This window comes from Neophocaena asiaeorientalis, unplaced genomic scaffold (assembly GCF_003031525.2).
Source record: "Neophocaena asiaeorientalis asiaeorientalis breed wild unplaced genomic scaffold, Neophocaena_asiaeorientalis_V1.1 scaffold31, whole genome shotgun sequence".
Taxonomy (NCBI): Eukaryota; Metazoa; Chordata; class Mammalia; order Artiodactyla; family Phocoenidae; genus Neophocaena; species Neophocaena asiaeorientalis.
Genome location: NW_020175320.1, coordinates 795,409 through 821,616, shown reverse-complemented (window position 1 = coordinate 821,616; position 26,208 = coordinate 795,409). Strand labels below are relative to the sequence as shown.

General features: G+C 53.5%; 1 protein-coding gene across 4 annotated transcripts in view; it reads left to right on the top strand.

The window, feature by feature from the left end:
• Nucleotides 1-26,208, top strand: part of COL13A1 (collagen type XIII alpha 1 chain) — a 278,117-nt gene that overhangs the window by 235,766 nt on the left and 16,143 nt on the right. For all 4 annotated transcript variants that reach the window (XM_024765521.1, XM_024765520.1, XM_024765523.1 and 1 more), the window contains 17 exons: nucleotides 2,851-2,895; nucleotides 4,019-4,051; nucleotides 4,885-4,911; nucleotides 7,389-7,442; nucleotides 8,417-8,503; nucleotides 10,008-10,061; nucleotides 11,214-11,258; nucleotides 11,627-11,695; nucleotides 13,012-13,035; nucleotides 14,542-14,604; nucleotides 15,658-15,702; nucleotides 16,056-16,208; nucleotides 16,980-17,078; nucleotides 18,419-18,463; nucleotides 20,869-20,910; nucleotides 21,881-21,907; nucleotides 22,856-22,936. In XM_024765521.1, coding sequence (XP_024621289.1) covers nucleotides 2,851-2,895; nucleotides 4,019-4,051; nucleotides 4,885-4,911; nucleotides 7,389-7,442; nucleotides 8,417-8,503; nucleotides 10,008-10,061; nucleotides 11,214-11,258; nucleotides 11,627-11,695; nucleotides 13,012-13,035; nucleotides 14,542-14,604; nucleotides 15,658-15,702; nucleotides 16,056-16,208; nucleotides 16,980-17,078; nucleotides 18,419-18,463; nucleotides 20,869-20,910; nucleotides 21,881-21,907; nucleotides 22,856-22,936 — 993 coding nt within the window. The remainder of the gene's footprint in view (nucleotides 1-2,850; nucleotides 2,896-4,018; nucleotides 4,052-4,884; nucleotides 4,912-7,388; nucleotides 7,443-8,416; nucleotides 8,504-10,007; nucleotides 10,062-11,213; nucleotides 11,259-11,626; nucleotides 11,696-13,011; nucleotides 13,036-14,541; nucleotides 14,605-15,657; nucleotides 15,703-16,055; nucleotides 16,209-16,979; nucleotides 17,079-18,418; nucleotides 18,464-20,868; nucleotides 20,911-21,880; nucleotides 21,908-22,855; nucleotides 22,937-26,208) is intronic.

Here is a 26,208-nt window from a genome sequence, read left to right as displayed (position 1 = left end):
AGCGTGGGCAGACCCCAGCCTCCTCCCCTACTGAGGCATCCCAGGCTGTCCTCCGGAGCAGAAGGAGACCAACTGAGCCCCTCGTAGAGCCACAGAGCTAACGTTCCCTCCCCCGAGGAGCCTTGTTCCGGAACTGCCAACACACCCAGTGTCAGCTCCTCGGCTTTGGCCTGTCAGGAGCAGGGGTGGGTAGGAAGGGTCTAGTCCAGTCCCTCTTTGCAGACCCAGAGAGAGGAAGTGACTTATGCAGGGTTCCACAGACAGCCTTTCCTGACTCCCCCGCCCAGCTCCCTCGGTGGGGGTGGGAAGGTGAGGACACATGTATTAGGGGAAAGCTGAGGGAAAGATGGGAAGAGGAAAAATGGGGCAAACAGGAGATCCTTGAATAGTCAGGGACGCCCAAGCTGACCTCCCACCTGTACCTCCCCACCCCCAGGGAACTCTGCCTGGTGTCCTCGGGGCTGAGTCAACCCAGTTGGGTTGTTTGGAATTTGAGCAGGGGTCCTCCAAAGGAAAGAGTGATGGGGCCCTCGGCTGGCACGCTACAGCCACTGTTGCCAGACTTCTGGTGAAGTCCTGTGGCGCCCTCTGCTGGCCGTAGAGCAGAACTGTGCTCACAGGCCGGCCGGGCTCAGCTCTTTTCCCTGGGGCCTGTGGTTAAAGACACAGCCCTGGCCTGAGCACTGACTTTTCACCCCTATGGGGCACAGACCAGAGGGCCATCCAGAAGAGAGGGCTTTGCCCTGCTTTTGACCTGCAGAGGGTGTTTAACAGAAGCGACGGAGCACCAGTCGCTGGTACCTGCACTTGGCAGACAAAAGACCTGTGTCCAAATCCCTGCTCTGTGTGACACTGGCAATCATACCTAGCCTTCCAGAGCCACAGTTTGCTGACCTGTGAAACAGGAATAACATCCACTCCCTCACTGATCAGAGGGGATTCTTAGAGATTGAATAGAAGAAGGATGTAAAGGCTTAACTCAGTGCCAGACACATAACAGACAGAGTAAATGGCTGTGCCTTTCTCCACTCTTGCCTACAAGAGGGATTTACCAGAATTTAGTGCCTGAGGCAGACCTGGGGCACCAGCTTGTCTGCTGTGGTCACTTCTGAGTCCAGCTCTACCACCCCTGCCTGTGGCTCAGGGGTCCTGGTGGGGTCGGGTGAGGGAGGGCTCCTGCATTTGGAGCTAAAGTTTCTGGGCCTTTCACAGAATTCAGAGACTTGACCCAAAGAGGATGGAGATGAAGCCGTCCCTATCAGACATGGTTTGTGTATACAGGTGACATACACACAGTGGCTCCCGCTGCACTGAGGAACCAGCACTGGGCTATGGGCAGAGCAAAAAGCTTCACGAGGAGCTGGTGTTTGACCAGCACCCCAAGGGTGAATAGGGTTTTGAGCAGAGGAAATAGCAGAAAGGCAGAGAATTCTGAAAACGGGTGATGTTTCCAGAGAAACAGTGTAGGTGTCAGGATGTGAGGCGATGAGACCAGGAGGGAGCTGGGGTGGAATGCCATGCTCAGGAGCCTGGCCCCTTTGCCACAGTCAGTGCCGGGCGGTGGCGGTGTCAAAGTACAGGAGTGTTACTGTCCAGTCTGTGTGTTGGACGCTTATCTGGATGCCAGCGTGGAGGCCCAGTCATGGAGGGGAAAGGTTGGAAGTAGCTTCAGCCTCTGCAAGGAGAGGGGTGGACCAGGGCTTCCTGTAAGATGTCAGGGAAGGGACGAGGTCAGCTGAAAAGATGGAGGCCAGGTGGGGCCATGTTCCCCCTCTGCCTGTGGGGTATGCAGCGTGGCCTCCAGGCCACAGGGTCTGAGCTGCTACCACGCGTGCTGCACAGCACCCTGAGCCCTGGCTGGGGCTTACACTGGGACTTCTTTTGGGATTCCACTCGTGGAGACAAAGGCCTCCTTCCTCCCCTGCACCCCTCCCCCTCTGACACAGCGGGTAAGTCTTGACTCACCTACTCTCGGCCCCCAATTGTTGTTGGCTGTCACCTCCAACCCCATCTCCTCCTGGTGTGTCCTCCCAAGGAGGACAGGACACTCCCTGTCCTTCCTGAGCCCACTCCTCCCCTTAGATTTGGCATTTTCGCCAGGAAGTAAAGCGGTTACACAAAAAGACAGGACACTGCCGAGATGGTAGAGCAAAGCCCAAGTGTGATATCCTGGAGGAGCAGCCGCGTGACTGGTGCCTCTGGCCAGGCAGGGCCAGGAGTGCAGAGAAGTGGGTGGGCTCCGGGCCACGCCCTGCCTCCATCCACAGTCCCCCACCGCCCAAAGCCTCCCCGACCTGGGGCCAAAGCCCTTATGTCCTCGGGAAGAGTTAGACTCAAGGAACCTGGAAGGAAGAGGACCCCAGGGAAGAGAAGAGGCCGTAGCCCCATCTGGCTCAGCCAGCAGTACCACCCATGCAAACGTGCAGAGTGAAAATGGGCAGGAGGCAGCAGGCCAGGGAGGGAGGGAAGGTATGCAGTAGGCAAGTGGCCAAGTGGGCGGCTCAGGCCCACGGCCCTAGCCCAGGCCCCCGTCAGGCAGGAAACCTTGTGCAAGTCCGCTTTCCCCCTCCCTGGCCTCAGGCTCCTCCTGGTGGGCCTCTCTCTGGGGCTCTTTCCTGCTCTGTGGTCTGCGACTCGGGTCCTTGTGCAGGTCCACCTTGCTGAGAAGAGTGGCCCACTGTGGCTGCCGGCAATGGTGGGGACCTCAAGCTCCTCACGGGCTGGACGGTCATCCCAAGCTTCCACAGCAACCACTCTCACTGACATCCTTGCAGGCCACGCTTCCAGGGCCAAGACCTTGGGCCCTGAGTCTGGTCCTCTTCTCACTGTTTCTCTTGTTTCTTCCTTCAGGGAGAACGGGGCATGCCAGGGATGCCGGGCAAACACGGAGCAAAGGTACGCCACCCCCAGGCAGCTCCCCCAGCCCCAGCCCTCTCTCCCCGCTCCTTCCCTTCCCGCATGCTGTCTTGCTGTAAAGACTGGAGATGGGGTGCACATTTCTTCCCGTCCTCTCCCCTTTGCTGCCTGGCCTGTCTTCCAGGCAGGGGTGCTCCTTTTTGGCCCATGAACCATCACTCAGCAGTGCCCTCCCGACATGGCCAGGCCTCCTTGTGGGCAACTGTGGGTCATAAAAGTCCTCTCAAGGGCTTCCCTGGTGGTGCAGTGGTTGAGAGTCCGCCTGCTGATGCAGGGGACGCGGGTTCGTGCCCCGGTCCGGGAAGATCCCACATGCCGCGGAGCGGCTGGGCCCGTGAGCCATGGCCACTGAGCCTGCGTGTCCAGAGCCTGTGCTCCACAACGGGAGAGGCCACAACAGTGAGAGGCCCGCGTACCGAAAAAAAAAAAAAAAAAAAGTCCTTTCAGGTACCCCCAGCTCTGGCTGCACTTCTGAGACCCATGTGGGAATCGGAACCACCTAAAAATCACCTTCACTTGGAATTTACTAAGTGGTGTGCTTGGCAGCCTGTTTACCTCAAAGTTGGTGGTCTTGGGTTGATAAGGAAATGGAGTTCACTCCCAGCCACTCCCCAGTCCATCAGGGCATAGGGCCAGAGAGCTCCCTTGAGGAGAGTCCCACGGGCACCCTCAGGGTCCAGGAGTTTGGTGAACTCGGCCATCTACTATTGTCCCCTTCCCCATGGCTCTCCCTTTCTCCCCTTTCTCCTCCTCCTCCTTTCCTATCCCAAGAAGCCCTCCCCGCATCCCACCCAGGGAGGCCGCTCTCTAGCCCAGCCATGGGCTGCCTGACACAGTGCCCTCTAAGTCCCCCAGGAGGGTCTAGGGGCTGAGCAGGTGGGTGGGAAGCCCAGGGAGCCCAGCTGAGCTGTGCAGAGCCTCTTCCTCGGACCCACTCCCTCTGTGCCAAGCTCAGCAACCCCCTTCCCTGTGGGCCTGGGGGCAGGCAGAAGCCTCCACATCTCACATCTCCCCAAGAAGAGGCTGGGAGAGGAGGCTGGCCACATCCTCTGTGCTTCCCGCTGGGTAAGAAAGTCCCCATGCCTTTCCTTCTCTCTGCCAGGGGGCTCCTGGAATTGCTGTGGCCGGGATGAAGGTCAGTGGACCTTGTAACTCAACACCTGAGGGGCAGGGTGGGAGGGATGGAGAGAGGACAGAGTTGGGCTTCAGGGGCTCATTGGGTGGCCACTGGACCAAGGAGGGAGCAGACAGGTTTCAGAACCATTTCTCTTAAAGCAACATTTATGCCAGATGCACAGATGGAACAACAGATGTTTAACTAAGCCTTGCAAGCAAGTGGCAAAGGTTTACCAGCCTCAACTAAAGGTCTTGCCAGCCTGCCGATGTGAAAGGAACCTAGCACTTTGCTTTACACTCCAAAATTCAGCAGATGGGGGCTTCCCTGGTGGCGCAGTGGTTGAGAGTCCGCCTGCCGATGCAGGGGATGCGGGTTCGTGCCCCGGTCCGGGAAGATCCCACATGCCGCGGAGCGGCTGGGCCCATGAGCCATGGCAGCTGAGCCTGTGCATCCGGAGCCTGTGCTCCGCAACGGGAGAGGCCACAACAGCGAGAGGCCCTCATACAGCAAAAAAAAAAATTTTTTTAATTCAGCAGATGGGAGGAGACACCCTGGAAGCACAAATGCTCAATGTGGATCTCCCAGCAGGTCACTTACAGGGACACCGTGTCAGAAGCAAATGTCCCTTCCGTCCTCTCCCTCCTCCTGGGCTGCCTCACACCTGCCACCTCTCTCACCTGGGGGAAGAATAAGGGACAGTCCAGGAGGGGCCCGAGTCCTAGGCAGCGGGAAGCCCTGGGCTGGCCAAACGCTTCCCCTACCCTCAGATGCCTTCACTCCTCTGCTTCTGCGTTCACTCACTCTCGCTCTCTCATTTCTTTTTACCTGAGTCTTGTTTTTTTCCTACACAGGGTGAGCCTGGGATCCCAGGAGCCAAGGTACTGATACAGAGGCAACAGGTGGTGTCAGGTGTGGGATGGAGGTGGGAGGGGCTGCTGTTGTTTTGCTCCTGGTCCCCCGAGGCTAGCCTGGGGCTGGGGACCTGACTGAGCAGAGGAGAGCTTGCGGGGAGGGGCTTGCTCCTCAGGAATGCTCTGCAGATGCCTCCCCACTTCCCTGGATCCTGGCCTGGGCAGCGGTCTGGTTTGCATTCACACCAGCTCCAGTGGTGACTGTGGTCCCCTGTACCCACAGGGCTCTGTCTCTCTCATCCAGGACAATAAGAGATGTAACATGAGAAAAAGTTTCCATGGTCAAATACATTCGAGAAATGCAGGGTTAAAACTATTACGCAGGTGTCTTTACTGCAGGCCTTCTCAGAGCCTTTACTATGCTAAATATACATTGGGAAACTCTAAAAAAAAAAAAAAAATGCAGGGTCTTGTGCAGCATTTTCAAACTTTCTGACCAGGGCATTCTTTTTTTAAGAGGAGCGTCTTACGAGGCAAGTATTCTGGAAACACTGGTCTATGATTACTGCCCTTCGTACCCCTCACCACCCCTACCCCATCCTCTTATCAGTGACTTTCTCTTCTTAACCCAAAGGGAGACCCAGGAGCAACAGGGAAGCCGGGGCCCCCAGGTTTGCTGGGAAAGACGGGGCAGAGGGTAGGATACCGTGTCCTTGAGTGTGTGCTCCCTTCATCCTGGCCTCTGCTGGTCCCCCACTGCCTGCCCCACCCCTATGGCTGGCGTGCTGCTTGCAGTGTGCAGTGGGTGCATGTGTCTCCAGGAAAAAGGGAGTGCCTCGATGGCCTGGCAAAGCTTCAGGAAATTCACACTCAAGAGCACAGCTTTTCTCCTTGAAAGCCATTGGGTACCCAGGAGGAAAGCCTAGAAGGAAGGGAAGCTTTCCCTCCCCCCACCCCCATCCCCCAGGACCTCTGTAGGGCAGGACCGCACCCTTTCCCTTAGACCTGGCCTGTTTGAGGGGGTGCCCCAGCTAAAGGCAAAGGCACAGCCCAGGCACAGCAGGGCCAGCTGGGGCCTCAGGATTCACATCCCTCTCATCACCTGGGCCCTTATCTGCCCCTCCTCTCCTCCCTTAGCCTGCTACAGGCCATTTTGTCATTCAGCTTGTACCCAAGGGCAGGTGGCAAGGGGAAGACAGCTAAAGATTTGCTGTGGCAACTTTTGTGGCTCCAGCTGAAAAGTTCATTGAGATGTGAGCACGTTATAACCCCAGGGTCCTCAATTTATATTATTACCTATGAGAACCACCAGCCTTCGGGCTATGGAGAGTGGGGCTTCTCATGCTGGCCAGGCAGGGGCCTTCTTGATACTGGACGCTCTGAATCAAAGTGAAGTCTTTGTGGCGTAGAAGGCGGACCTGGGTGCTGGACGTGGCTGTGTCACTGCTACAGTGAGGGGTCGTCCACAGTCTCGGAGCCCCTTCCTTTCTGCAATGAGAGCAGGGCTCTGGGACTTGCGCCATAAGGGAGAAAAAGTGTTCTTCAGGAAGAAGCTAGTTAGGGAGGGGTACTCGTTTACTAGGGCTGCCCTAACACAGGACCACAAACTGTGTGGCTTCTACAACAGAAATGTATTGTCCCACAGTTCTGAGGACAGAAGTCTGAGATCAAGGTGTTGACAGGGTTAGTTCCTTCTGTGGGGTGTGAAGAAAAATCTGTTCCGTGCTTCTCTTTTAGTGTCCGGTAGTTTGCTGGCACCTTGGCTTGTAGAAGCATCGCCCCAATCTCTGCCTTCATCTTCACACGGTGTTCTCCCGATATGCATGTCTGTGTCCAAATTTCCCCTTTTTATAAGGACACCAATCATACTGGATTAGGGGCCCACCTCATAACTTAGCTAATTACATCTCCAATGGCCCAGTTTCCAAATAAGGTCACATTCTGAGATACTTGGAGTTAGGACTTCAACAAACGAATTTTCATGGGACACAATTCAACCCATAATAGGAGGCAAACTTCTCAAAATATTCCTCCAAAGGAGAAGTTCTGGTTCGATAGTTTTTGTCCTCCCTAGAGGTAGGGAGGAGGTAGACGGAAAGCTCTCCCTAGAGACCAGGGGTATCTAATTGCTAGACATTACAAACATAAAAAAGAGCCAAGCGGTTTAAAAAAGCCTTTCCCAAATACTGGCATTCTGAACTGCTCACCTGTCCCCAGGAGACCCCCAAAAGTGACTGAATGCTCCTGGCCCCTCTCCCTGCGTAAGTGCTGAGGGCCCCACCCACACAGGATGGGGAGGATAACAATACCAGGGTAAAGTGTCCCAAGGAAGGAGTCTGGTCCCTTATGGGGTCCAGCCGGAAGTGGAGTCCTTCCGAGAAGAGCCCACGCAGGGGCAGAGAGACGAGAGAGAAAAGCCAAGGCCCGACGCTGGAGGGCTGGTGCCTTCGCCAACATCCCGGAGAAACAGTTCCTAACCCAAACTGTCTGCATTTCCTCCGCAGGGTGAGAAGGGGGCTGCGGGCCCCCCTGGGCTACTCGGCCTCCTAGGGCAGAAGGTGGGTAGCAACCAGCTCTGAATGGTGGGTTCTGTGTAAAGGCCCCAGTGTCCATCCCCAGCCACATTCCTAGCCCTGCACATTCACACGGGCCCCAGCACTGGAGGTGTCCCTCCCAGATTGGGGGAAAGCAGCTGGAACACAGCCAGATTGTGTTTTGGGGGACAGAGGCATGGGGTTCCACATGGGAGGCCCTGATTGGCAAAAAAAAAATGCCCCAGTTCAAAGAATTTAGTAGCTATGACCTGGTCTGATTTCTTTGCACCACCATATGTGAGCTCTGTAAGATATTCCACTTAAAAAAAAAAAATAGACTTGGGTCAAATAAGTGTGGGGAAAGCTATATAGAACAGGTCCCTCAGAACTCTACTCAGTACTCTGTAATGGCCTATATGGGAAAAGAATCTAAAAAAGAGTAGACATATGTACATGTATAACTGATTTACTTTGCTGTATACCTGAAACTAACACAACATTGTAAATCAACTCTACTCCAGTAAAAATTTAAATAAATAAAACAGGCTCCTCAGAGAGTCATGGGCACCTTGGCCTAAGAGGCTCCTAGCACCCTGCAGTGAAAGAGCCTGCGAAGCTTCATTTCACTTTGCCTTTCCAACATTGTTTGGCCACCAGACCCCTTTTTTTCATGTTTCGAATATTCCCAACCTGTGGAAGGAGTGTTCCAGGGAACATACTTTGAGAAACACTGCTCTAGATCCTGGTCCTGATGGGTGTCTTGTTCTAGCTCTACACCCATTCTCCTTCAGTAACCAGCTCCATTCTCTCCTCAAATCCCACAGCCAGGTTTCTGAAGGCCATCCTGGAGCCCACAGTCCCTTAATGTCCCCCAACATTCAGCATAGACTGAGAGGCAGTCTGCTGCCTTCACTCCTTCGAATTGTGAGGGGAGAAAAGACAGGGATCAACCACCTTCTTCCAGAGTTAGTGATGGTAACTCTGCCTTCCACCCCCAGGGAGAAAAGGGAGATGCCGGCAACTCCATTGGAGGGGGCAGAGGGGAGCCTGGGCCCCCAGGGCTCCCTGGGCCCCCAGGGCCAAAGGTGAGTCTTTCCCTGGGATCAGTGCTCAAGGCAGATGTCTGCCTGTGGCCTTTATCCTTAGTCCATTTGGGGGACCCCGTGTCCTGGGCACCTTGCCTTCTCTCCTGCTCTGTGTGGTTTTTCCAGTGGATTCTAGAAAGGTCATTTGGACCAAGCTTCTGCTTCCAAGCATCTCTAGGGCAGATGGATGGTCCCATTGATTCAAATGGCTATGATGTAACTGAGTCAAGGACCAATGGCTACAAGGTCTTAGGACAACCAGAAAGGCCCCTAGCTTAGGCTCTAAATCAGTTGCAGGTCAGGGGTCAGCTGGGCCCACCTGGTGCGGCACACTGCGGGGAGGTGCGGTTGCAGCAGTGGGACAGCTACAAATGGGGCTGCCCACACTTTCCTTGCAGAGGGTGCAAGCTGCAGTGGTAAGACTTGAGTTCTGCGAGGCAGGTGCCTCCTGCGTTGCTCGGTTTATTTTAACAGCACAGGGAAATAAGGCGGTGTCTTGCTTAGCTTATAAGGAAAGGATTGATTACTCTGCGTGATCTGAGGCAATACCCGCATTCATTCCCCCGACGTTTATCAAGGGCTGCTGTGGGCTGTGAAGCTGCCGAGAACCTGCCCTCGGCTTGCCCACCATCTAGCAGGAGAAGCAAACCCACAATTCACAGGAATATAGTGTAGGGGGCCACAGGGAACCCCACAGACAGGCAAGATGAAGTGGCAGGAAGGGTCTCGGGCTCAGCACCACGTTCCCACGTGACTGTGGTGAGAACAGAGCTTCCCTGGCACGAGCACCCAGCCTCCAGGGCATGCCCGGTGTTGAGGCTGTCCCGCTGACCCTGAAGGGCGTGATACCAGGCGCGTCTTGGGTCTCGATTTGGGGCTGGGGAAATCTGGTTACTCTTGTCCCTGTATCCTAGGACAAAAGCAAGGGAAAGCTAGAAGACTGTCCCCAGACTCATGTCTTCTTTCCAGGACCAGGCAAAATCTTGAATGAATGAAGTATTTGGAGTGGGCTACCTCCTACCTCTCCCTGCTCCTCCTGTCCTAGGCCTCCTGGGCACCCCGTCCCCACGTGCCCAGGCCCCTCCTGCTCTCCTCTGTCCTCCAGGCAGGACCTGATGAGGTGTGTAAGAGTTCCAGCCTCCAAGATGACCTGCCTCCTGCCCCTGGAGGCTGGTGGCAGTCCACAGTTAGGGGCCTCGACAGAACTGGGCACGCGTGTGTTAACCAAGACCTGAGGAGGACCTGGCAGCGCAGAGCCCAGGGGAGGAAGGGAGTAGTCAGGGAGGGCTGCTAGGAGGAGGTGAGACCTGGGTGGGGCCCAAGCAAGGGTGGGAAGGAGTCAGACAGGTGGAATGGGGTGAGTTAGTAGAAGCCAGCAGGGAAAGAGACAGAGACCCAGAGACACTTACTAGAACATCAATAGCAAGGCCATCTTTTGCCCCTGAAGCAGCAGTCCCAGCTGCCCCGTGTGGCCTCACCCATCTCTCTCTCTCCTCTTGCCCAGGGGGAAGCTGGAGCTGATGGCCGGGCGGGCGCCCCAGGACGGCAAGGAGACAAGGTACAGGAGCCCCCAGATCTAAGAGCTGCAGGATGAGGGTCAGCTTGGGAGTTCAGAGAGAGAGACAGAGTCTTGGCCGTCCTGCCGCTGGGCCTCCAGGCACAGGGCTGACGGCCATGACTCGTGCCTACCATCTCTCCTGGTCGCCTCGGGCCTTGGAGAACTTCCACTGAGACGGCGGCCAGGCAAAGGCAGGCCCAGGGATGGGACGCTGGGGCTGGGGAGAGACCCGGAGCCCCTGCTTCTGCTAGCTCCCACACCACTGGTAAAGATGGAGCCCCACTTCCCTCCAGCTACTCCCTGTGGATGGGTCAGCCTGGTGCTGCTGTGTCCTTCGCAGGTGCCCTGTGACTGAAAGGCTGTGGGCTTGGGGAGGTGCAGGGCAGGTTACCTGGAGGCGAGGCTCCATGAGCTGGGCAGGGTGGGCAGCAGTTGAGTTATGTTAAAGGGCTTGTTTTCCCTTTATTTTTACTTTCTGTCTTGATTTTCTGAAATGTGTTCAGTGTTCGCGTTATCCCAGAGCAATTGGAACTATGGTTTGCTTTTCACAATTTACACCACGTTTTCATTTATTCCCCACAGTTCTGCCCTGTTTCCAGCAGGAAAAAATCCCCCCATCCCGACCTGCTCCAGGAGGCTGGGTGTTCTAATGCCTTGCCCTGGCCCCCGTGTTTCCTCCCACAGTTTGGGTCTTTCACCAGCAGACAGGAACCGCCTGGGCTGTCCATGGCAATTGTCAACCACCCAGGCAATTGGCAAAAACTTTCTGAGCCCTTGCTCCTCGAGCAGGATAGAAATAAAGAGGGGCAGAGGGTCTGGTCCCTGCTCCCGAGGAGGTGGCTGACTTAGGAGACCGGAGGGAGGTGGCCAGACGGACATGGGTGGAATCACCAACAACTAACATGGGACAGAAGGATCTTCCAGCAAGAAGCTGGAGGGAGCTGGGAGGGAGAGGGGCTTGCTGGCCGGTGGAGGTGCTTCCCAAGGGGTGGAGCCTGCACGGGATGCATAGGGAGCCCTGCGCCTCTCAGCCTGAGCTGAGCCGAGCCTCCTGGCCCCCTTTGAGTTCCCTAACACACGGCCCATCTGGGGACACCAGATTCTGTGTACCTGACTTTGTGCCCATTTCACTCCAATTTTGTCGTGCAACAGGGGGAGCCTGGAGCAGCTGGAGAACAGGGACCTGCTGGCCCCAAGGTACGTGCATCTCTCACCCAGAGTCATAGCACCACATCTCACCTCCCTGGGGTCACAGGGTGAAGTGGCTTGTCCCCGGGGCCTTGCGGGGGGGTGGGGGGCAGGGAAGAGCATTCTGGCTCCAAATAGGAGGTCTGACATTGCAGCCACGATTGCACTCAGTCTCCCCCAGGTCTGTCTAGTCCAGGGTTCTCACACGGAGTCTTCTCTTTGGTTCTGGAGCCCCTGGGCATCCTCTGAGAGTGTTTGTAGCCCCCAGTAGCCACCCCAGCTGCTCTGCATCCCCTGTGCAGCCAGTGATGGTAGAGAGCTTGTTCTGAGGTCCCCGCTGGCCCAGGCCCTGGGTGCAGGTCTCCTTTGTCTCGTAGGGCTCCAAGGGCGAACCCGGGAAAGGAGAGATGGTGGACTACAATGGAAACATCAACGAGGCTCTCCAGGTGAGCGGGGCCTACCCAGAGATGAGAGATCTGGAGGTCCTCATGGGCCTCCGGGCTGTGTGATGACAGAGCTGAGCGTTCCAACACCCTGACTCATGTCCCTGAGGCCATGCTGCTGGACAGAGCTTCCGGGGATTCACCCCCTTGCCTTCCCTCCTTCGGCCTCCCCCATGCAGCCCCCATGCACACGGCCCCCTCATTTGAAATCCAGATGGCCTGGCTTTGGGTCTGGGCCCAGCTGGCCAGGTATCCTGGCTCTGGGTCACTGAGAGCCATAACTGGGGCATCCTGGCGCCTGCAGGGTGCTGGCCCACTTGGGGTTCTAGGACCCCATTTCTCCCCCTTCACATGGTAGAATCTGTCTTCCTGGAACACATCTACCTTTGTGTCAATGTAATCATATTTCAGGTTCATAAGGTACCCTCGTTTAAACGCGGGGCTTCTCAACCTGGGCGCTGCTGACATTTGGGGCTGGGAAATGTTGGTTGTGGGGAAGCCTGTCCCGTGTGCTGGAGGATGTTCAACAGCGTGCCTGGTCTCTACCCATTAGATGCCAATAGATGCCTCCCCACTCCCAGCTATGACAACCAAAATATGCCTCTGCACATTGCCAGATGTCTCCAGGGGGACAAAATCACCCCAGATTGAGAACCGCTCCTTTAAAGGAATCTTTGTACCTATGTGAATCCATTTACAAGCTGTACAGTTATTTTTTTTAATGCCAAGAGTTGTCCCTCTAATTTATTTTTCCAGTGGTGCCGTGTTTTGTTCTGTTGTGTCTGTCTGTTTCAAGGGAGGTACATCAGAGCCTTAAATCTGGGTTCTAGGAGAAGAGGGAAGTTCAAGGAAGGGTCCCAGTGAATGATTAGAAAGAATGGGAAGGACTTCCCTGACAGTCCGGTGGTTAAGACTCCGCCCTTCCACTGCAGGGGGCATGCATTAGACCCCTGGTCAGGGACCTAAGATCCCCCATGCTGCCAGGCCAAAAGAAAAAAACAAAACAGAAGGAACAGGAGATGCTGCTTCCCTCCCTCTCTTGTAAAGAGAAAATTTGCAGTCCATTTTAGGGCATGTAGGAATCTGTTGTAGGATAGCATCTGGTGCTCGTGGGGTACTCCCTGTCCAGTGACTACAAGCCTCTGGGAGGGGAGAGGTGGGGGTGGGGTGGGGCTGGAAGGCACAGGTCCCCCAAGAGGATCTGCCTCTACTGTGCTCCTTCGAGGGGCCCAGTGCCCACGTTTCCAGGACTGGGCCGAGGGGACCCTCCATGTGGCTCTTATTTGCTCTTCAACTGATCGCATGGTGTTGGTTTTTAGGAGATCCGGACACTGGCCTTGATGGTGAGTCCTCCCTCCTGATTTCCCCGGGCACTGGGCTGAGGGCTGGTGGAGGGCAGCCTGGAAGCCGGGACTGGAGGTCTCGCCTCCAGAAGGTTAGGGTTGACCCTGCAGTGCTGAGGCAGGGGCTGACCTGAGCCTGAGCAGGGTCATGGCTGTCGTCCGGAGTAGCTCTTCAGCGACCCAGTGGTGCACTCCTGTCACAGGACAAATACTGGTTCTCATTGCAGCTGTGTCAAGGAAATGGCGGTATAGAGGAGGATGTTTTTATGTTCTCCTTTTACCCAATCTTTTGCTAATAAATAAAGTGCATAATCCTTAAAAAAATCAGTAGCGACCCTCTACCTTTCCCTCTTTCCTAGAAATCAATTGCATTCTCTGCATCCGGAAAACCAGTGAATTCCAAGCCTGGATTTTGCACGTGTGCCTACCAGTGACAGGCTTTCAGTAAATATTTGTAGCTAAAATGATTACCACCAGGTTTAACTTCCAAGGCGGAGAAGAGAGGGGAGGTCACAACGTTCTCAAACTAACTCACACTTTATGTCATTTAATATTTTTAGTGGCCATGTGCCACAGAACACACTTAGGGATGGTGCAAAGCCAGAATTAAGCACCAGTCGTACAGTGCCCCAATCCCAGAAACTGGTATTAACCACGTGATTCTGGAACCAGTGAGCTTCATCTGGAAACATTAAAATAGATTATTTGAAATAGCTCTTTGAAGCAGAACTTTCTGAAACTTTTTTTTCATTTTAATAATCAACCTTGAATTAACCATTTACATACAATAAAGTGCACCCATTTTAGGTGTAGAATTTGCTGAGTTCTGACAAATGTATAAACCCATGTACCCACCACCCCAATCACTTCAGAAAGTTCCTTCACGCATCTCAGGAGTCAGTCCCACACTTATGCCCAACCCTGAGCCACCACTGATCTGCTTTCTCTCACCAGAGCTTAGATTTGTCTTTAGTTCTAGAGTCTCTCATGAATGGAGTCACACAGCATGTAGGTGTCTGCATCTGGCTTCTTTTGCTCTGCATAATGTGTCAGGGTTTCTCCCTCCTATGGCATGGCCTGTGCAGTGCTCGGTTCTTTTGTCACTGCTGCGTAGTATTCCATTGTATGAATATGCCAGATGTTCAGCTGTTGATGGACATTTGGGTTGCTTCCTGGAGACATTTTTAAGTCACTGTCGGGGAAGGTCAGACTTATCTTCTTGGAGCCCAAGGAGCCCCCAGGGTGTAGACGGACAGGGAGGGAGAGGCTGATAAGCGTGGCCCTAGGGTCCCCGCCCCCCACTTTAATCCAGACACACTCAGTGCTTATCTGCCTTACACTGTGGGGTCTCCATATTTCCTCTGCAAACAAAAGTGTTCCTGCCCCTGATGAAATGTTTGGAAATGACCAGTCTCTATAAACCAGCCCCCACATATACTTCTCTGGAGACAGGCCACCCCTCCTCAGTTGGAAACTTCTCCCACGTGTCTTTCTTTTCTTTCCTAGGGGCCCCCTGGTCTTCCTGGGCAGATTGGCCCACCCGGAGCTCCAGGGATCCCAGGCCAGAAGGTAACACTGTCTTGACAAGGCGGGTGCAGACCCTGCAGAAGCCCTGCGTGTGTCTCTGAGCACGGGACCCCATGGCTGCCCCTCATCTGTGTCCTTCTCATGTTCCCAGAGCCACCACCTCACTCCAGCCTTCAATTCTCCCCAAAGCTCCAAGGCACCGCCTGCCCACCGACATCACCGCCCCTTCACTCCCCCCATCCTCAGCTCTGCCTTTCTTCCCTCGCTGTCTGTCTTGGGCTCCTGTAATTCACAGACCCCTCTGATGTGGTGGGGCCGGGTCTCGACGAGCCCCCGCCCCAGCCAGAGCCACAGCAGGGACCCAACCCGCCATCAGGGCACGTAGCGCTTGAGCCCCTCCCCAATCTCACCCCTCCCTTGATTCCTGCCTTTGCTCCCTTTTATCCTCTGCCCCCCACCCCTGTGATTTTTCCCAGAAGGCCAACACATTTGCCCCTCTGTCCTCTGCTCATGAGGTCCTCTGCCCTGAAGTCCCTTCCGGTTTTCCCTACCTTTCAAAGTCTTCATATTCCAAGCCCAACTTGAAGGCCACCTCCTCCCTGAAGCCTTCCCTGATCTATCAGGAGGAATTCACTGCTCTTTCCTCTCAGCTTGCCTTGGTGATGCAGCTGGTTGTTTACCTGGCCTCAAAGCAGAGGCCACACCTCCTTTATCTCCCTCCCTGACTTAAAGAAGGGACTCAGGTTGATGTGAAGTGAAGGGAGTGCCCTGTGTGGGGGCCAGGACTGGAAGGCTGAGTTTTGGGGGGGAGGGAGAACAAGGAGGCAAGCACCCCTCCTGTGGAGCGCCTGGTGCAAGGTTGTGGCTAAAACATGGACTGTGGAGCCGGAATGCCCGGACTGGGATCCAGTCTTCACTAACTCCAGGCCTTGGGCTCACAACTCTGCACTGGGGTCCTCACCTCCAAAACAGAGTCAGTGAAAGTACATACCTTCTGTGTGAGTGCAGAGGATACCTGACATAAGAAGTGCTGTATAAATAACAGTTACTGTTCTTCTCTGGTCTGAGAGTGACCTTTAGTTGTTCTGGCTACAGGGGGAGATTGGACTGCCCGGCCCTCCTGGACACGATGGGGAAAAGGTAAGGACACTCCCAGACAAACCTCTGAAGATAATCTTTGCCCTGGGGGGTGAGAATACAGAAGGCTCTGGAAGGGAGCCTTGTGGGGAAGGGAGAGGGGAGGGGAGGCCCGCCTCTGGAAGCCCAGCCGAGCCCCACTGCTGGCCCCAGGGGGAGCCAGGCCAACCCACGCTGGGATGGGCTGCGGCCCCTCAGATTCCCACCGGGAGCTGGACAGGTTCTCTGGCTGGTCCAATCAAGCGCCAAAGAGCCGAGTCCTTTGTACCCTCCCCCTCCCACCGCCATTCTTCCTTGTTCTTACCCCTCGTTTCTCCATCAGTGCATCTAATACGTGTTGTTGATCTTTTCTCGAGGGACCTCGAGGCAAACCAGGAGATGTGGGCCCTCCTGGTCCCCAAGGCCCCCCAGGAAAGGCTGGGCCTGCAGGACTGAAGGGAGAAGATGGCCTTCCGGGGAACCCAGGAGAGAAGGGGGAGAAAGGGGAGATGGGGCAGCCAGGCCCACCGGTGAGTGCCGGGGCCCACCCAGCATGACAATGTGGCTGTGCGCTGTGACAGCTGCAGCTGGAAACCGGAGCTGGGAGCTGGGGAGAGGGCGCTCACCCATTTTCCCTTCAAGCTTTACTTTATAAAGGCCAGTTTCCCGCCTCAAGAGACCTGGGTCTTGTTCTGTCATCTCCTATCTGTGTCCGCGGGAAAGTCACTGAACCTGGCAGAGCCTCGGTTTTCTCATCTCTAAAATGGGGATGATTGGAAATTCCCTGCTGGCCTAGTGGTTAGGATTCCAGACTTCCACTGCCGTGGCCCAGGTTCAATCCCTGTTCAGGGAGCTGAGATCCCACAAGCCGTGTGGTCAAGGGAGGGGGAAAACAAGAGATTTCTTAGCTACAACACCAAATGCATAATTCATTAAGGAAAAAAATTGATAAATTTGACTTAACAAAAAAGAATAAAATTAAAATGGGGATGATAATGCTTTCCCTGGATACCTCACTGAGTTGTTGGGAGTGTAAAACTGCCTCTTGGGACACCATACCTATACCCAGGAGAGTATAGGGACAGCCCTAGACCCAGGAGAGGTACAAACAAGGGACCTTAGCCCAGGCCAGCCAGGCCTCTGGCTTGACTTGGGAGCCTTCTCTGGGCTTCATGGTTTCCAGGCAGCACCCTAGACACCTGCCCTTGGAGGAAGGTGGCCCACGTGCATGCCACGGCAGGTCCCAGACCTCAGTGTGATGACCTTGCCCTTGACTAACAGAGATCTTTTTCGATCTGTAGGGTCTCGACGGCCCAACTGGGGAGAAAGGAGAACCAGGTGACCAAGGGAGACATGGAGCAACCGGATTGCCTGGCCCAATCGGGCTCCCAGGATTCACGGTAAGGCGAGGGGGCCGAGCATCAGGGTGGTCAGCAGGCCTCTGCCGATGAGGGCAAGCAAGCGGGATGCCCTCCCTGAGGTCACCTGCCTGGCGGGTACCTGGTGCTGTGATGAAGCTGCACTGACCGCCAGCCTGCCTGTCCAGCCTGGGGATGGGAGGGTCCTCTGGATGAGCAGCTACTCCCTGAGGGGCAGTTGGGTGTCAACAGGGGTTCCAGCACCCTCCGCTCACAGCGTGGTGGCCTCCATCTCCAGGGGCCAGCATAGTTCCAAGGTGCTAGAATCTTGGACTCGGAATTCTCCTCTTAGAAGTGGAAAGAACCTCAGAGGTCAACCAGTCCCACCTCTGACCCAGTGCAGGATACCTCGAAGGCCACTGACTGTGGCTGCCCCACTCAGCTGGGACAGGCAGGCAGCTGGTAGCCTCCTGACATGTCCCCTCCAAGCTGGAGGGAATGCTTCTGATGTGGTGTGAGGTACCCTCATCAACCGCCCCCCACCCCCACGGCCCTGGCTCCGCTTCTAGAGCCGTATTCACTTTCTGTAGCTGTGTAACAAGTCACCACAAATTCAGTGGCTTAAAACAACACACTCGTATTATGGCACAGCTTCCATGGGTCAGGGGTCCAGGCCCGTCGCAGCTGGGGCCTCTGCCCAGTCAGGGTGCCATCCAGCTGCAGCCCCATCTAGAGCTGGGGTCCTCTTCCAAGCTCGCTGCTACTGGCATAATTTTCAGTTCCTTCTATAGTAGCAATGAGTCCCTCAGCTCCTAGGGGCCACCTACAGTTCCCGGCCACTCGGCCTTCCCCATAGTAGGCAGATCATGTCATAGCAGCTTGCTTCTTCAAGACCAAGGCCAGCAGGCGTCTCTCAGTGCATCCTAGCAAGACAGGTGTGTGTGTGTGTGTGTGTGTGTGTGTGTGTAACATACTTGTAACACAGTCTTAACCTATCATTTGTATATCATGTATAATTTGTAACATAAGCTTGTAACGTAATTACAAGAGCGACATCCCATCATCTTTGCCAGTAGGCCCTATTCTGCTGGTTAGAAACAAGTCCCGGGTCCATCCTAGGGCCTCTGCCCTGCAGGATCCATACAGAATATCAGCCTCTCTGAGGTTCTTGCTAGAACCTCAGATTCAGGAAGTCAGTGATCACAAGTCCCCTGCCCTGGCCTCCGTCCTTCAGGCCAGCTACCTCTGCAGCCTCCCAGGTGGTCCTTGCTGATATCTAGGCCTAGTCTAGTACTGGTCAGGTTTGTCACAGATTTGAGGGTGTCTCTCTCCCAGGATCCCCCGAGTGCTGGCACCCACGCCATGTTGTTTTGTGCCCACAGGGAGAGAAAGGAGAACCCGGGGAGAAGGGTGACCCAGGAGTGGAGGTAGGTTGTGCCTGCTCTGCGGCTCGTGTCACAGGGATTATTTGACGGGGACCTTGTCACACCACAGTCTCTCCAGTGTGCACATCACTTCCGTGCTCTAGAAAGGAACTCACAACTGCCTGGCCCAGGAGGAGTGCAGGAAGCTGAACATTTCCTGAGCACCTCAGGGGTCAGCAAGGACCCACAGGTCTTCTCCGTGGTCTTCCCATTCATCAAGTCCCTCAGCGGTATTCACACAGCACCTGCCATGTTCCATTCCAGTGCTAGAGCCTGGAGACAGGAAAACAAGACCATCCCTGTGCAGCAAACAGTCCCCAGTTGTGGGCACTAGAATGGCAGCAGCTCAGGGAGTCGGGTGAGCACCCCAGAAGATGGGTCATTGGAGCAGGGTCTCGAAGACTCTGTAGGAGTTTGCCTAGAAGCTCCAGAGGTAGGGTTTCCAGAGAGAGGCATTATTCTTTTGAGAAGTGTGGTGGTTAAGGGAACAGTGGAGTGAGAAGTAGTCAGGATGGAAGCCAGCTTCTCATAACAGGGGAGGGAATCAGGCTTAGGGTAAGAGCCAGGAGAGCAACAGAGGTCAAGGATACGTGAGGGAGAGGCTATTTGGTGGAAGGGCCTGGGCCACCCAGATACTACCACAGAGAGAGCCCACCAAACCCTCGGTCACCCTTCAGTGTCACCAAACCCCAGCTGCATTTAGTAACACAGACCTGATTATATAACATGTATGTTATTTATTTGGATAGGCTCCTAAAGAAATGCTCTGAAACTCAGGAAAAGCATAATATGCAAAAATGTTCCTTCCAGATGTATTTAAACTAAAAATTGGAAACAGGCTGCATTTCTAACAAGAAGGAAATGATTAAATAACTTACCACAAAATACTAATGGTAATAATAGTCCCCATGCTGGAGAGCTTTCCTTACGCCAAGCCCTGCTCCAAGCCCTGGCTAGGTAGGAACTCATTTTTATTCCAGTCAATGAATAACACATCAACATTGAAACGAGGCTTGTGGGGAACATACAAAAAACGGAAAAGTGGGTTTTGTGTTAAGTGAAAAAGAGAAGAGAACCAAATTTTATATATATATGATATCATCGTAAGTATAGACATACATTCAAATACATTTTATGCATCAAAAGAGTAGTAGAAGGAAATAAAGCAAAATATTAGCATTACTCAGAGATCTTTTTTCTTCTTTCAGTTCTCTTTAATTTACTAATATGTTAATAAATTTGTATTCCTTTAAATTTTTTTATTTTTAAATTATCATATAGTAAAATGATAATATGGTAAAACTGACTTTTTGACAGTTCTATGAATTTTAATACATGCATAGATTTATATAACCTCTACCCCAATCAAGATATATGAATTACTTGTTTATAATAAGAAAAAAAGCAGTAAACTTTTGTTTTTAAGAAGGTAGAGTTTCCAAAGATTGAGTTCCCTGCAAGGAGACAATAGTATTTATGGAGTTAAAAAGTCCACCTGTCCAAGCGACAGCAGGGATTCCCTGTCTGCCCAATGCAGAGGCTCCCTTTATAGTCACCTGGCAGAGGGTCCCCCATGCTGGCCACACTCCAGGGGATTCTGTCCCTGGGAAGGTGAGGTGCCCAAGGAGAGTTCAGAAGCTGAAATGGGGGGACCGGCTCAGAAAAGAGCAGGCGGGTCTCCTTCCTGCCTCTTGGGTGGCTGACTGTGGAGAAATGGATGTCCATCTTCACCAGAGACAGAATCTACCCTGCACAGCATCCTCTGTAGAGAGGGTTCCTTCATGTTCTCTGTCCAGTCCGAATCTCTTTGACTTTAACCTGCCCTCAAGAGAAACGGAGACCCACAGTCCCCATCCTGTCTGTTACAAACCTGGGGAGCTTGAGGAATATTCTTCGGAAGCATCTCAGTCTCCCCCCATTCCAGACAACCAGTCTCTCTTCCTTTAAGCTAAAGGTCTCAAACCCAAATGCCAACCGGGACCAGGCATGCAACAAATGAATGCAAGAAGTCTGGGTTAAAAATAATAGGGAGTGGTGAGGACTGAGGTAAACCGAGGAACTCAAGCCCCAGCCGGAAGGGAAAGCTCTCATTGAGCTCCAGGCAGCTGTTGCCTTGCACGAACAAGAGCCTGAGGCGGCCAGATTTTCTGGTTTTTCAAAAACATCCAGAAGAATAGGCATTTTGAGCATATTTCATGGCAACGATTGTTTGTTTTTTCGAAACACTGTGCAGGCTAATGAGGTGCTATGAGTTTCTGACCTGTTCTCGGCCTTTGTTTGGGAGACTGTGTGCTGGTAGTTCTGTCCTTCGGCCCTGCAGTCCCTAGCCAGACCCCAGGCTATGGCAGAAGGCAGGAGCCCTTAGAGTATAACAGGGGGTGGGCTAACTGTCTCCCTTTGGCTTCTAGGTTCCTGGGCCACCAGGGCCAGAGGGACCTCCCGGACCTCCGGTGAGTTTGGAGGGCTTGTCTAAGTTTCAGTCCACTGTGATTAGGCCCCTAACATCCCCTCCCCATGGCAGTCACTGGGCTTAACCTCAACCTTAGGTCATTATCACCTCCTTCCTCGGTGGGATTTTCACATCCACAAGCCCCTCCCTGCTCCTCTTCCCTCCCACCTTAAACAGGCATCGTCTCTGTGACACCAAGGAGCCTGGGCAGCGCCCGGTTTCCCAGAAACAGTTGACTGGCATGGCAGCCCCGAGGTCTGGTCCCTCCTTGCAGGAGTAGGAGTCATTCTGTCACTCGGTTCTGCCCTTTGCCGTCAGACATCTGCTCCTCTCCCTCTTTTATTCCTGCTAACCAGCCAGCAAGAAGACCAGGATTAAAATAGAAAAGGACCCATTTAAAACCAGCCCCACTGGATTGGCCTTTCCATGGTTACAGATGATAAGGCACCTTTAAAGGGACCCCTGTGCATTGGGCCTCGAGGGTCCCCAAGCATCCTAAACCAACAGATGCTGGTCCTTGCCTCTGCCGGCTTCAGAGTCCCCGTGGTGATGGGCCACCCATTGTCATTGGGACACGTAGTAGTAGTAGTCGTAGTAGTAATGACAGTAGCCAAGGTATATTGAAACTTACTATGAGCCAGATGCTACTCTAAGCACTTTGCACATATTATTTAATTTTTGCTGTGTTCCCTCTGAATTTTGCCTTCATGAGACTCTGAATCTTCTCTCATGAGTCAGCTGTGAGGGCCACAGAGAGATTCTCAGTCCCTGGCTGGGGAAGCCTGGCTCAGACCCCACCCCAGGAAGTCCTAAGGTGGACCCCCCTTAGCATTCCCTTCTACCTCTCCTGGGAAGGGGCCCCAGGCCAGGCTCTGTACTTTTTTGTACAGGGCCCTTGCTTTTTTGTGGTCCAACCTGTGGACAAGGAAGTCGACTTAACCAGAGATGCTTTGTTTTGATTCCAAATGCAGGGGCTCCAAGGCATTCCTGGACCAAAGGTAAGAAGAGGTCATGTGACAGGTGCTGGGTGAAGGGGGTGGGGGAAGGCGCTGTGTCAGTGAAGGCAGAAAAGAGAGAAAATGCTTCAGAGACAGGGGACCCAGCTGACCCCTTCCCTAAACGAAATCATGTGACACTTCAGCCAGTGGGGTACCATTAGGACAGAATAAAGTCCTATGGTCCCGTTAACATCCATCACTGACACTGGGCAGGCTTTGGATTCAGAATTTTCCCATCCATCAATCAACCCTACAGAGTGACAGGTTAGATTCTTAGCCAGTGATGAAATCCTTTTTCCATGTAACCTGCCCCAGACCCTTCACTCACCCTGAAGTATAGGTGGCAGACAGAGGGTGACATAGCAAGGGACCCCTTCCCAGGACCAAGCCCACTGGACTCTGGCCTGGGACTCTCCCAGCTCCCACCCCCAGCGTTGCAAATGGATAAGAGGGGCTGGAGGCTGCTGGCGTGACAACAGCCCTTGTCTCCTACACTGGCATCCTCCAGGGGACTCTTAGGCACTTTCCTCTCCTGGTTAGTGTGGGAGCCTCAGAGCTCCAGCGGTGGCATTTCGGGCATTCGCCATGCAGTAGCTGCAGGGTCCCAGTTTTTCTGCTATGCAAATGGTCGTCTATGCCAAAGCCTGACCTGGAACTGACCTATGGGTTTGTCTCTACTCCTGCCATCCCCTTTCCCTTTGGGGACCTCAAAGTTACCACAGAGATACTCTGTAGTAACTGACTGTAACTGAGGCAGAGCCAGGCTAAGAATTCAGCAATTCTTGGAGTCCCCGGCCTGCCACCCCTGGGTCAGCCACCTCTACCTCCTCCCTCCTCTATCTACCATCCCTCCCCACCACCCATCCCCATCTGCAGGACCCCAGAATGCAAGAATGAGTCGTCTGGGCCATGCCCTTCTGTGATCTCGCCCATCTCCCTTTCCTTCAGGGGGAAGCAGGGCTAGATGGAGCAAAAGGAGAGAAGGGCATCCAGGGAGAAAAAGGAGACCGAGGTCCTCTGGGATTACCCGTAAGTATCGTGGACCCGGCAAACTGGTGTGAGGGGCCTGGCCGGGCAGTCCTGAGGAGGTGCTGGGCAGGGCCCTGGGAGAAGGCCACTGGAAAACTCGAGGTTCTAAAGTTCTGAGCATTCCAGAGCTCCGTGGGGTTCTGCTTTCCCACCTGGACAAGACCGTAGGCTCTAACTCTCTTACCCAGGGCCTCCTCTGGGCTGGCCCTGGCCTAGGTTCTGGAGGAATGTGAATCTGAATACGACAAAGCCCCCCACCCCAAGGAGGACCCAGCTGGGAGCCAGAAGGGGCCTGAGAACAGCCTTAGGCCCTACTTGTGCTTGTCTGAGGCAATAAAAATCTGCCCTTATTGGGGCCAAGCTTAGAGGACTTGGGAGCACTGGGATAGTAGAGTATTCATGTCTCTCCTACTTTCCCAGGCAGACCCCAAGAGAGCCCCTGCTCTCTGCTCTTAAGCACTGGCCACAGCAGAAAAGCTTGCAAAAAGTCAGATCCTCCGGTCCCAGCAGGCTAAGGCCACTCACATCTTGGTTCCCTGAGATCTCTGATCTCAGCTAAAGGCCCCAGGTCAGGGCGGGGGCTGCTCAGAAGGCGTCTGCATCTCCCGATGTCTGGCCTGGACTGGCGAATTCCTTTGCCCCAAGCTCCAGTGACTGATGGTCTCATCACTGCCTCACCTGTCTCCAGGTGAGCGCATCCCACCACCCATCCCGGAGCCCTGGGCTCCATCCTCCCTCACATCCCAGTGAGGCTGGCACTCTTTTCTTGTTTGTTTTTCAAGATCTGGAAGGGACTTTAGGATTCCCTATAATCATTTTCTTGGTGGGTCCAGAGAAAAAATTGAGTCACTTGAGGTCACATATGAAGTCGATGGCCTGGCTACACCAGAGGCTGCTCCTTCACTAAGGCCACAGCCTTGCAAAGGCCTCTTTCCAGCCACTGATGCTTCCTCTGTGCTGGGCACAAGGCCAGTTCCTACCCCCAGGAAGCTGTAAAAAGCAGAGGAATGATGGGAAGCCCGGATGCCCCAGCTTGGCAGGGTTTGAAGGTCTGGTTAATGTAATCCCAGCAACCAAAGAGAAAGAACAAAAGGTATGATTACACCTCATTAGTACATCAAATGTGGGAATATTTAAGGAGCTGATTCGCTTGACAGACTACAGTAAACTGATGACTTTAGCAGATACTTTCCCATGTCTTAAGCTGTGTCCAAAATGACTAAGTACTCTTTACTGTTAAAGCGCCTTCCTGCCCACCCCCACTCAACCACAAACCTCTCCTTGTTCACCTTCATGGCTCCAATAACCCTAGTGAACATTGGGGAATTCAGTCAGGGATTGAAATGAAGACCATACAGGTAATATAAACAAAGAAAGCGCCAGGCAAAAGAAAAAGTACCCAGTCTATCTTTGATTTTTCAACTTTTGATAGAGACATGGGTACAGAGAAGTGCTTTGGCTAGCTTAAGAAAACAACAGAGCAAGCAGTGTTCATAAAGGGCAACTAATGTGGACATCAGACGGACAATAAGGAGTGGTGGGGACCGTGGTAACAACCCTACTTAGTTCAGCGGACTGTTGCTTTGGGGGAATGAGGGTCCAGTATTTCTGCATATTCTAATTTTTCTAAGGAAGCTACACATCTGGCATTTGATGGGATATCTCCTCATTTTCTAATATTAAATCAAAATTATCTGCAATACTGCAACCCATAAAAAATATGTCAGTGGCCCACGTATGGCCCCCAAAACTCCAGTCCATGCCCTCTGCGCCAGGCCTCTCAAGATAACTCAGTATTAACGCTGCATAGACAAAGTATATGGATGTTTAGCTAAAGTTCTGTTTTTAGGCTTCCCCTCAGTGTTTTACTTCATAGAGCAGCAGCCTGTGTTTCCAGGCACATCCTACTGCGTTCCTCTTATTTGCCCTACAGAAGTGGTTCTCAGTGCTGGCTGCACGTTGGAGTCCCCTGGAGCTTTCCAAGTATGCTATATTCTGTTTGAAATGGGCTGGGGTAGGGCCCAGGCATCTGTATTATTTAACATCACCCCAGGAGATTCTGACATTGTAGCTGGGTTTGAGAACCACAACTCTCTAGGCCATAAGCAAGATTGGTCCCAGAATTATGTGGTCCTAAGACTGAGAAGCGAGGCCCTGTAGGGTCCTGCTACCCAACACCCTTCCCCCAGGAGGAAGCAGCTTCCTGCCCTCCCTTACCTGGGGGTATTCCCCCACCTTTAAAATCCTGAGGCCTAGGCTCGTTTCTGAGGCTCAGTTGGAAGCAGATTTCAAGAACTCAGTCCTTATTGGCCTAGAATGTCCCAGTTGCTCTCTCCCTGCTTTGTCTTATTGGTATCATCAGATAATTGTACCCCTGTTCTCCTAGGTGGGTTGTAGGGGCAGCATCATAGCCCAGCATTGGGACAAGAACTCTAATTCCCACTGTATATATCACTGGATGCTGCATAGTGAGTGGGTCTTAATAGCATCCCACCTGCCAGACAGTTCATTCCAAGGGATACATGGCCTTAGACCTCTGTCCCAGTCAGCTGCCCCTAAAGGCTTTTTCTATAAAAGAGGCCTTGTCTGGGATAATATGAATGGACTGAGTTTGTGTTAAGCTTTGCAAACTGTAAAATGCCAGAGAAATGTCAGGCGTCATTAGTATTGTCATTCAAGGCCCCAACTCCTCCCACCTAGCTGAAGTTGAAGTAGGCCAGCTTCTGCCCAGATTTCAAAGCTGGATGCTATAATTCAATGCTGAGCCTTCTGGGGTCCCCCAGTGTGGCCTTGCCTCAACAGTATGCAAAAAAGACTGGGAAGACCACCCTCACCTGGGCCCCACCTGCCATGTAGGCGTGTCTTCCCCAAGTAAGACTGGTCCCGGGAAGGATGCACTAGCTCTGGTTCCAGACACCTCTCCATGAATTTACTTTCTATATCTCTTTCCCTGGAACACTGCAATCCCTTGGAAGAGAGGTTTCTGAGAGAGGATGAAAGGAGAGAGGGGAGCAGGGGGCACAGAGGATCGGAACGGCCACCTGCACTGATCTCCACCCAGCTTGCTCAGCAGTTGGCCACACTGCACTCAGTGTCTCCATGTTTTTTGTTGGTTTTCATGTGAATACATTACCTGTCCTCCCAAGCTTATTCCTCCCATTTTGTTTAATTACCAGCATTTATGTCTGTCCAGAGTCACTGCTTCACTCACCTCTTCCCTCCCTGGTCCCTTTTTCTCCCTCCCATTCCTCCCTTCCCCTTCTTTTGGTCAA